Source organism: Equus przewalskii, chromosome 19, assembly GCF_037783145.1.
Source record: "Equus przewalskii isolate Varuska chromosome 19, EquPr2, whole genome shotgun sequence".
Taxonomy (NCBI): Eukaryota; Metazoa; Chordata; class Mammalia; order Perissodactyla; family Equidae; genus Equus; species Equus przewalskii.
The window spans coordinates 27,175,057-27,185,284 of NC_091849.1; the positions used below are offsets into that span (position 1 = coordinate 27,175,057).

The window sequence follows — 10,228 nt, forward strand, 5'->3', positions numbered from 1 at the left end:
AATCTTCCTCAAAAAAATAAAATCACATTTAGAAAAGCTAAGTTCTGAAAAAAGGAAAAATTATTAGGGATTTGTAAGGAATCAGACAGGTGGACTAAAAGGAATACAAGTTGAAAGACAATCAATACTGACCTAAGGAAAAGTAACATCAATGTAAAAGGAAAGAAAAGGAATGATTACCAGGTTCCAGGACACCATCTTCTCTGTAGACTAGACATGATGAAGATAGCATAGCCTTTCATTTGAAATACCTAAATTGTCACCACCTCACTAAATTATTGAACAGGCTATTTCTGGTCTCTGAAATATCCTGAACTCTCAGATTCTCTTCCTCACTGCTGGCCCTCTATCTGAGATACGTAGGAGGAAAGGATTTCCTAAGCGAAATGCTGCCACCCCTTACTGATGCCCAGCCTTTGACTTCTGTGGTTATCACTAAAGAGCCCACATAGGGAAAAGGAAAAGGGAAAGGGTCAGAAACAAAGGGGAGAGATAGAAAAGACAAATCTAGAAGGACAAACAATGGCACCTGAGAGAGACAGTAGATATACACAGAGATTTCAGTTAAATAGAGTACAGATAAATATGCTAAATGTGAAAACAGAAGGAAAATTATAGGAAAAACAATAAAATGATGGGCACAGGGATTCTTAAAATCTCAAAAAGCTCAAAATTGATTGAAGTAATTATAAGTAAAGTAAAATATAGTACCATACTGTAAAGGAAGCATGTTGCTTAATTATTCCATATTGAAAATATTTCACTTCTCAAAAGAACTTTCACGTACATGGTCAGCTAACACAGAAGGTGGGACATATTGAATATAGACATCTATGCTTCCACTAAAAGTTAATGGTAACGAAATCTGATTACTTTCTATTGAGTACATCCAGTCCCTCACCCCACTCCTGCGCAGGATATGACTCTGGAGATTCTGAGGTAAGCAGAGTTTTCACAGACTGGAGCTGGACACTCCCATTGCTTCTATGAAGTTCTCGAAGGATCCTCCCAAACAATTTCATCTTGGAAGGAATTTTCTGGAATCTAAAGAAAATTAGATGTATTTAGTCTCATGGAGAGATTACTCTGAGCAATATAACCCCAAAACATGTAGAAAAACCCCTAAATCACATGCTACATTTCCATCATCTACTCCCTCCCACTCCCAAAACACTCACTTACATATTCATATGCACAAAACATTTGCATTAGAAAGCTTCCAAAATTTAGCTTACTATGTCTTATTTGATTACTTGACCAATGAATGAATCTGTGTTCAGGTTGCTGAATATATAAGAAACCTAAAATTAATTTGAACAAATTTTCATTTTGACATATTAAAACTCTTTTAACTTTAGCCATTTGGGACCAACTTTATAATTCTTAAGTAATTAAATTATGAAAGTTAGTGACGTCTTAATTGGAAATTATAAACACAAAGCTTACAATACACTGAAGAAATCTTTGATTGTACAACATGCTGATTAAACCAGCAAGAAAAATTGGTTGCCACCTTTTGGTAATCATTAGTCTCTTCTTAGTGAGGTGAGGGTTTATTAAAAGGAATAAAAAAATATATTCTATTATTCCATTGAAAGAGCATAACTTTGAACTCTGAATATCTAAGTTCACATCTTGGCCTCATCATTTAGAAGCTGTCATTTCAAGTAAGAATTTAACCTCCCTGTTCCAGAGTGTGCTCAGCTATAAAATAAGGATGATATTGTCCCTCAGTGTTGTAGTAAATAAATAAGATCAAGAATGTGAAAACGCATTCGAAATTGTAAAGCATTGTGTAAAAGCAGAGAACTACTAGCATTTCTAGCTAAAATCACACTTTCTTCAGTCCATTTCCTCAGATCACCTTCAATCATGCCATGCTATTGCCACCTCCTCCTTGAAATCGGCTTCAAGTAGCTTTTATAAATTGTTCACCCCGATGTTCTCACATATCAATGACCATTACTTTTCTGATTTTCCTGAAAACTAAAGTCTTTTACCTTTAATTCTATATTACACATTTCTTCTTTAAAATGGTAGTACTTCAACTGAACATCCAAAAAGATAATTGCCAAAGTATATCAAGCTCTGAATCCTCTCTCCAAGTATAATTCTACATTTCCATTGCCATTCCTGACACATCTGCTTGTATGTGTATATATACTATGGTTGAATAAATTCAATGTTTCCCTCTCCCCCACCAAAAGTAGTAGTATTGGAACTCCTAGAAAGAAGAATTAGGCAAGAAAAAGAAGTAAAAGGGATCCAAATTGGAAAGGAAGAAATAAAATTGTCACTATTTGCAGATGCCATGAGTTTATATGTAGACAACCCAAAAGAATCCATTAAAGAAAACTTTCAGAAATAATAAATGAATATGGTAAAGTTACAGGATACAAAATCAACATGCAAAAATCATTTGCATTTCCATATACTAACAACAAATTAGCAGAAAGAGAAATTAAGAATACAATCCCATTTGCAAGTACAACAAAAAGAATAAAATATCTAGGAATTAATTTAACCAAAGAAATGAAAGATCTGTACACTGAAAACTACAAAACATTGTTGGTAGAAATTGAAGAAGACACAAAGAAATGGAAAGATATTCCGTGCTCTTGCATTGGAAGAATTAACATAGTTAAAATGTCTATACTTCCTAAAGCAATCTACAGATTCAATATAATCCCTATCAGAGTTCCAACGATATTTTTCACAGAAATACAACAAACAATCTTAAAACTTGTATGGAATAAGAAAAGACCCCAAATAGCGAAAGGAATCCTGAGAAAAAAGAACAAATCGATAGGTATCACACTCCCTGATTTCAAAATATACTACAAAGCTATAGGAATCAAAACAGCATGGTACTCGCACAAAAACAGACACACAGATCAATGGAACAGAATTGAGAGCCCAGAAATAAACACACACACCTATGCATAGCTAATTTTCACCAAGGGAGCCAAGAACATGCAATGGAGAAAGGAAAGCCTCTTCAATAAATAGTGTTGGGAAAACTGGATGGTCACGTGCAAAAGAATGAAAGTAGACCATTATCTCACACCATACACAAAAATCAACTCAAAGTGGATTAAGGAATAGAAAAAAGAAACACATGGGACTACATCAAACTGAAAAGCTTCTGCACAGCAAAGGAAACCATCAAAAAAATGAGAAGATAACCTCACAATCGGGAGAAGATATTTGCAAATCATGTGTCTGATAAGGGGTTAATATCCAAAATTTATTTTAAAAAACCACATACATTTCTACAACAAGAAAACTAAGACCCCAATAAAAAACTGGGCAAAAGATCTGAAGAGACATTTTTCCAAAGATATACAGATGGCCAACAGGCACATGAAAAGATGTCCAACATCACTAATTTAAATTATAAGGGAAATGAAAATCAAAACTACAATGAGATATCATCTCATGCCCATCAGAATGACTATAATTAACAAGACAAGAAATAACGTGTGTTGGAGAGGATGTGGAGAGAAGGGAAGTCTCACACGCTGCTGGTGGGAGTGCAAACTGGTGCAGCCACTATGGAAAACAGTATGGAGATTCCTCAAAAGCTTAAGAATAGAACTACCATAAGATCCAGCTATTCCACTGCTGGGTGTTTATCCAAAAACGTGGAAACATGAATGCGTAAAGATACGTGCACCCCTATGTTCATTGCCGCATTATTCACAATAGCCAAGATTTGGAAGAAACCTTCGTGCTCATCAAGAGATAAAGATAAGGAAGATGTGGTATATAGACACAGTAGAATCCTATTCAGCCGTAAAAAAGATGAAATCTTGCCATTTGTGACAACACGGATGGACCGTGAGGGTATTATGCTAAGCCAAATAAGTCATAGGGAGAAAGTCAAATACTCATGACCTCACTTATAAGTAGAAGATAAAAACAACAAAAAACAAATACATAGAGACAGAGATTGGATTGGTGGTTCCCAGAGGGGAAGTGGGGAAGGAGGAGAGTGAAAAGGGTGATTAGGCACATGTGTATGGTGATGGATGGTAATTAGTATTTGGTTTGTGAACATGATATTATCTATAAGAAATCAAAATATGATGTACATCTGAAATTTATATACTGTTATAAAGTAATGTTATCTCAATAAAAAAAATTTTAAAACAGAATTCACTTTAAGTGATGATACTCAAAAGAAAATGTGTTTCTTGCGAGTTTGACTCACATTTGGGGGCTCTGAGATCACTGATCACTTGAGCCAGTGGTGTGTCCTGTTGCTCAGAGGACGCAAGGCCTGGAAAAATCCATGAATTGCTCTAGGGAATAATGATAGTCAGAACTCCAGATGCTCAACACAGATGAGACAAAAGAATTTAGCCAAGCCCTGGGTACGATCACTACTGCCTTGCCACAGTTGTTGGTGAGAATTCAAAAGGAAACAGTCCAAATAATTTTGGGGACCATTGACACAACCCTGTAGTCTGTTACAGACAAAGCATGGAGAGCTTGAGAAGGGAGAGTTCTTAGATCCCATTTGAAAAATCTTACAGCACAATAATGAACTTGGGATTGGACTCTTGTGCAATTTTTTTTTAATTTTATCATGGGGCTCAGCGATCTTTATTATCTGTAATTTATTTCCAAGGAATGTAACTATTTCAAGTGCCATTCACGTGTTTACTTAAAGGAAATAAATCGTTTGGTGGCAGCGTTTTTTGTGTCCTGAAGAGCAGAGAGCCAGTGGCTCAGTCAGAACAATAGCCCCTGTAGTGTCGACGCAAATAACCAATAATTATTTCAATGCAAAAGAAAAGAGTTTTATTTGAAACAAACCGAGGACTATATCCTGGGAGTCTCAGCCTTCCCAGGGGAAGAACAGGATCTGGAGAAGAGTGTTTTTTAGCACAGATATATATCTTTTCAAAACAAAGATACATACATCAACATGACAAGGGTTCATTGCTGCAAGGGTTCAAGGAGATGTTTCTGACAGATTAGCATGTACACAGCAGGTCAGCATGACCCTGGCATCTTGGGAAGAGATACTTATCTTCAAAGGGTGCTGGCATCATTAGAAGGGAGGCTTTAATTCTTATCTTCAAAAGAGTACAATTTTTTACTTTTAGGTAATGATTAAAGCAGATGTACAATACACATTTGACAGGCCGAGAGTCAGGCTTCTTTGATTCAAATAAAATTCAGGTCAGATAAGTTCAAACCTGAATGGCTTCCCCATATACTCCAATGTATAAAAATTTTCTTATATTAGTGGCTTCAGGAGACCTTAAGATTTTCTGCACCAAAGAAAGTTCATTTAAAGGATTTGAAAGTGATCATTTGGGTCTGCTTATCAAGGTGCTGTTGAGCAATAACTGAGAGTGGGAAATTTGTCACCACTGGGGGTAAACAGTATTCCAAAACTGTTTTTATACTGGTATACATTAAGCATTACTATGATGTCAAAATATATGGTTTCCCAAGTGTCAACTTCAAGTGTGAATACTGGGATGCTATTAAGGATACAGATAGAATCTTGACCATGTATATAATTTCTCCTAGTTGTCATTTCCACCTCGCCAACCTGTGTCTCATGCAAGATCAATTCTCATGAGCATGACAAACTGAGGGGGTTCACAGCCCCAGAGGATGTAGGTTAGCTGTCAGGACAAGAGACTATATGATAACTTTTTGCATATGTCTCCACCCAGAGACACACATGTATTTATCTGCACTGTGCTACATATTGGAAAAATCTACTAAAAATCATAAACATTTCTGTGATGATACCATTGTCAAAGTTATAACCTCCACAGAAAAATACACTGTTCATGACATTAAATATATACAAACACCAGGATTCATACCCCAAAACAAATTTACACTGCAAACTGAGCTTTGAAGGGGATCTGACGGCTAGAATGTCAGATTCAATTTTTCTGGAATGTTTATACTTATTACATAATTCAGAATTGAATGACGAGTTATTTCACGAGATGGCTGTTTATAAAGTTTAGGTATATAGAGATTTTTAAAAATTAATATGCACATTGTTCTTTCAATTTCCTCAAGATGAATCTGAGTAAGCTTCCACAAAACACGAGGTTTCCTGGGAATAAGGGGTCACTACTTACATCTGTATAATATGTCACCAATTCAAATTACGTGGGGTTTTGCCAGATGTGAGATACAAACGCCCTGACCAATAGATGCCTGAATCAAAGATTTTATAAAATGGTAAGAGGAGAGAAATTTAAATGTATTTTACCCTTTGGAACTTTGGCTGCATTACTGTAGGTAAAATATGTGTAATATGAAATAGAACTTGGGTCATGTGCTATTCATATATGATAATATCCTTCCAAGTCAGATTTAAAAAAGAAAATGGGGCTCACAAATTTAAAATAATCAACATCCGTACCTCACATCCATGTTTTTTATGGCTATGTACCAAATTATAGGTAAGCACTACCAGCTAATGGCTACCATTGTCACCGGCAACATCGTATCACTCCCTCACCCAGTGATCCTGTGTACAGCCTTCTATGAAATGAATGCTGCATAATATGGCTGCCATGGCGGTGAGTTCACTGTATGGACTAACTTCAGAATGACTTTATCAGGATTGATGTTAGCAACTCTTTCTTTGAACTTAAAGTTTGTTTTTCTTACAGCTTCCCCCACCTACTTCTGTGAAAAACCTCTGATGGAGTCAACCTACGGACTTTGTAGGAGAGCCATGATCAAAGTGCCAGACTAAGTGATATCCCTCCAGCAATTGCTAGAAAATGCTAACAAGTTAATATTTCTTACAGTGTTTCAGTGGTTTTATGCTCTTATTTGGCTGTGTCTTTACAGTATGTACTTAAATGTCTTTTTGCAAGAGAAGCAGAACAATGTTTCCAAATGGGGTTGCAAATAAGAAAACTTCATAGAGCTTTTAAAAATAATAAATATAACACAGATGTTCTAGAGACACTGAATCACCATCTCTGGAAGCTGTAATGAATCTATGAATGTTGATTTTGAACACACGTTTTCATAGGACAATGAGGTAAGAAAATTCCCTTGAGAGTTGTTAGGGAAAATTTTAGCTGACACATGGAAGACAAAAGCATCTTAAGGGCTCTGGTATTCAAAGACCTTCCATTAAACTGTTTTCCTCGCCCAGTTATCTGGAGTCATGACCTTTCCAAAGAACATTCTTCATTGCTCCCTTCACATCCTTGTTCCGCAGAGTATATATGAGGGGGTTGATCATGGGAGTAACGATGGTGTAGAAGAGAGCTATGAACTTGCCCTGATCCTGAGAGTAGTTGTTGTTGCGCTGGAGATAAGCATAGATGGCTGTGCCATAGAACAGAGTGACCACTGTGAGGTGGGATCCACATGTCCCAAATGCTTTTCTCTGCCCTGCTGCAGACTTTATCCTTAAGATGGCCCTGACAATCCCACCATAGGAGAACACGATAAATGCAACCGGTATGAGAAGTATGAAGACACCTACAAAAAAGATCTCAGACTCATTGATACTGGTGTCAACACAGGCAAGCTTGAGCAATGCAGGTACTTCACAGAAAAAGTGGTCTAATTTATTTCTCCCACAAAGCGGTAAAAGGAAGATGAGTACCGTTTGCAATAAGGAGTTGGCAAAACCAATGAACCATGAAGCAGAAGCCATCAGGGCACAGAGATGGGGAGGCATGATTACTGTGTAATGAAGGGGCCTGCAAACAGCTACATAACGGTCAAATGCCATAACTCCTAAGAGAATGCATTCGGTGCATCCCAATCCTAGAGAGATGTACAGCTGAACTACACAACCACCAAAGGAGATAGATTTGTCTATTCCCCTGAGATTGACCAGGAGCTGGGGAACAATGCTGGTAGTGTAACACAGGTCCAGAAAGCTGAGGTTGGAGAGGAAAAAGTACATGGGAGTGTGAAGATGTGGGTCCAGGTGGGACAATGCGATGATGGTTGTGTTTCCCAGCAAAGTGAAGATATAGAAGATCAAAAGAACCACAAAGAGGACCAGCTCCAGTTGAGGCCTGTCAGAGAAAGCCAGTAGGATAAACCCAGTGAGGGAGCTTGCATTTTTCTCTTCCATCCTTGCTAGCACATGGTTCTTATCAAGACCAAGCATTTAGAAATTTTTAGAAGGTGTCTTTAAAAGAAAAGGAGAGAGGAAGAGGTGAATCTATCATGTTAAAAGACACGGTCATGGGATTTTTATATGCAATTGTTTTCCGAAATGATGTACTCATTGAGATGGACATATCTTATACCAATGTAGTTCCACATTATCACAAAAAGTTATATCATTGATATTTAATGTAAGAAAAATCAAATAATAGACCTTGTGTTCCCATCATTCATGGGTATGAAAGGTCTGTTTCAGATTGAGTTTCATAAGATTTAAAGTACTATAAGAATACATGTACATTAGAGAAAATGAGAATGAGGGAAATACTGGAGCACGATCAGAAAGAATAAGAAAGAGAAGCAGACAGAGGCAGAGAGATTATTTGAAACATATATCTCAAAATTCTACACAATTGTACATACCTCACATGCAATAGAATATAAAGCAAGATAATCTCTAAAATACATTCAGATATTGGAATTCGTGATCTAGAATGTACTTATACAGAGGATTAAATTATATTAAAAATATCACTTACAGCGCTGACTCTACATATTTTGGAAGTTTTGCTCTGTACTCTACCTAATCCATTATATTTGTGAAGACTACCCTGGTCCTTTTTATGGTAGTCAAACAATTAAATACTCAGTCAGACATCGTTCAATCACCATTATTCTGTTACAGTGTTGAACTCTTGCCCTCAAGATGCTTGAAATTACCAGACCAACTTTACAAGTCCTCTGAAAATTCACTGTCTATGCAGAGTCAGTTGGAATCAGAACTCTAAAATCCAGTGGCCAACAGTTTCCTTTTCCTTTTGCTGATTTCATTTTCAAATATTACCAACAACTAGAGTGTGTGGATTCCGGAAAGAGGTGGGATTATTTTCTATGAACGTTCTAATCAGGGTAAACATTTTTAAAAGTGATCCAATTGTGTAACCTATGTACAAAGTGTAATGCTTTACATCACTCCCTATGATAAAGTAATTAAAAAGATAAATACATAGAGATAAAGGCAGATACATTGTCAAAGCAATGACAGGTCAAAGAGATATATTGTAAAACTAAAAGAAATACAAGGAAAGGCATAAAAAACGAGATTTTGGTATTATAAAAATCTAAGAACATCCATCTACATTCAGTTAATTTTATATACACAGCTTTCTGGAAGCTATCTTGAAGAGTGAGTTACACTGGACCACACATGTTGCCAGCTCTAAGGATGGTTGATTGCCGTTTTCATCCAGTTATTTAGTATTGCATAGCATGGTCATACACCGACTTAAGTGGCATCAGGAAATGAATATTTCAGATCTAGCATATTCAAATGGATAATCATACAGTAAATTTTTAATCTTTCTAAAACTTTTAAAATCTGAATCGTTTGTGTATAGATACATTGATATGCAAAATAAATTGGTACAAAGTGGCATAAAATAAATATTAATAAAATCTGAATAAGGGAAAAGTAAAGATCAAGGGAAAGAAGAGTTAGTGGTAGAGAGGCCACTGGGAAATATCCTCTACCACAGACATAAATGTCCTCCTTGTCCCATAATTTAGTTCCAAGGAAAGCAAACAATCAAAAGATTGATGTTTTCAAATATAAAAGCATTCCCAGCAGAAATGTAATACATCATACATGAGAAGGATTAGTTAAACTAAATTAAATTTATACTCAATCACGAAAACAACAGTATGATAGAGTACTATTTCACATATCTATCAAATACAATATTTAATTTGTAAAAAATGTTTTCACATTTAAAGTTTGAAAAATTAAAGTATCCAAAGGTTGAAGGTTAAACTGATATGCTACTTACATTAATAATGTTAATGCTGGCTGGTATTACTGAGGGTTTGATATGCTCTAAAATATTAACATGCATAATCTCAACTAATCTTTTAAAAACTTTTTGAAATTTATTACCGTCCCCTTTAAACATATGAAGAAATTGATTAAAGTGGTTAAATAGCTTACCCAAGATCCTTAAACTCCTAAAGGTTTTAACATAAAGCCAGGTCCCTTTGATATCAAAGTTCATACTTTCAACAACATTACTTTATCGTCAATCAAATGGATTTAATAAAATTC

At 35.9% G+C, this 10,228-nt stretch overlaps 1 protein-coding gene across 1 annotated transcript; it reads right to left on the reverse strand.

Moving 5' to 3' along the window:
* Positions 1-7,156: 7,156 nt before the first annotated feature.
* On the reverse strand, positions 7,157-8,095 carry LOC139077429 (putative olfactory receptor 2B8). Its single transcript, XM_070585268.1, has one exon. The coding sequence runs from the start codon at positions 8,093-8,095 to the stop codon at positions 7,157-7,159; it is 939 nt and encodes a 312-aa protein (XP_070441369.1).
* Between the last annotated feature and the right edge of the window lie 2,133 nt (positions 8,096-10,228).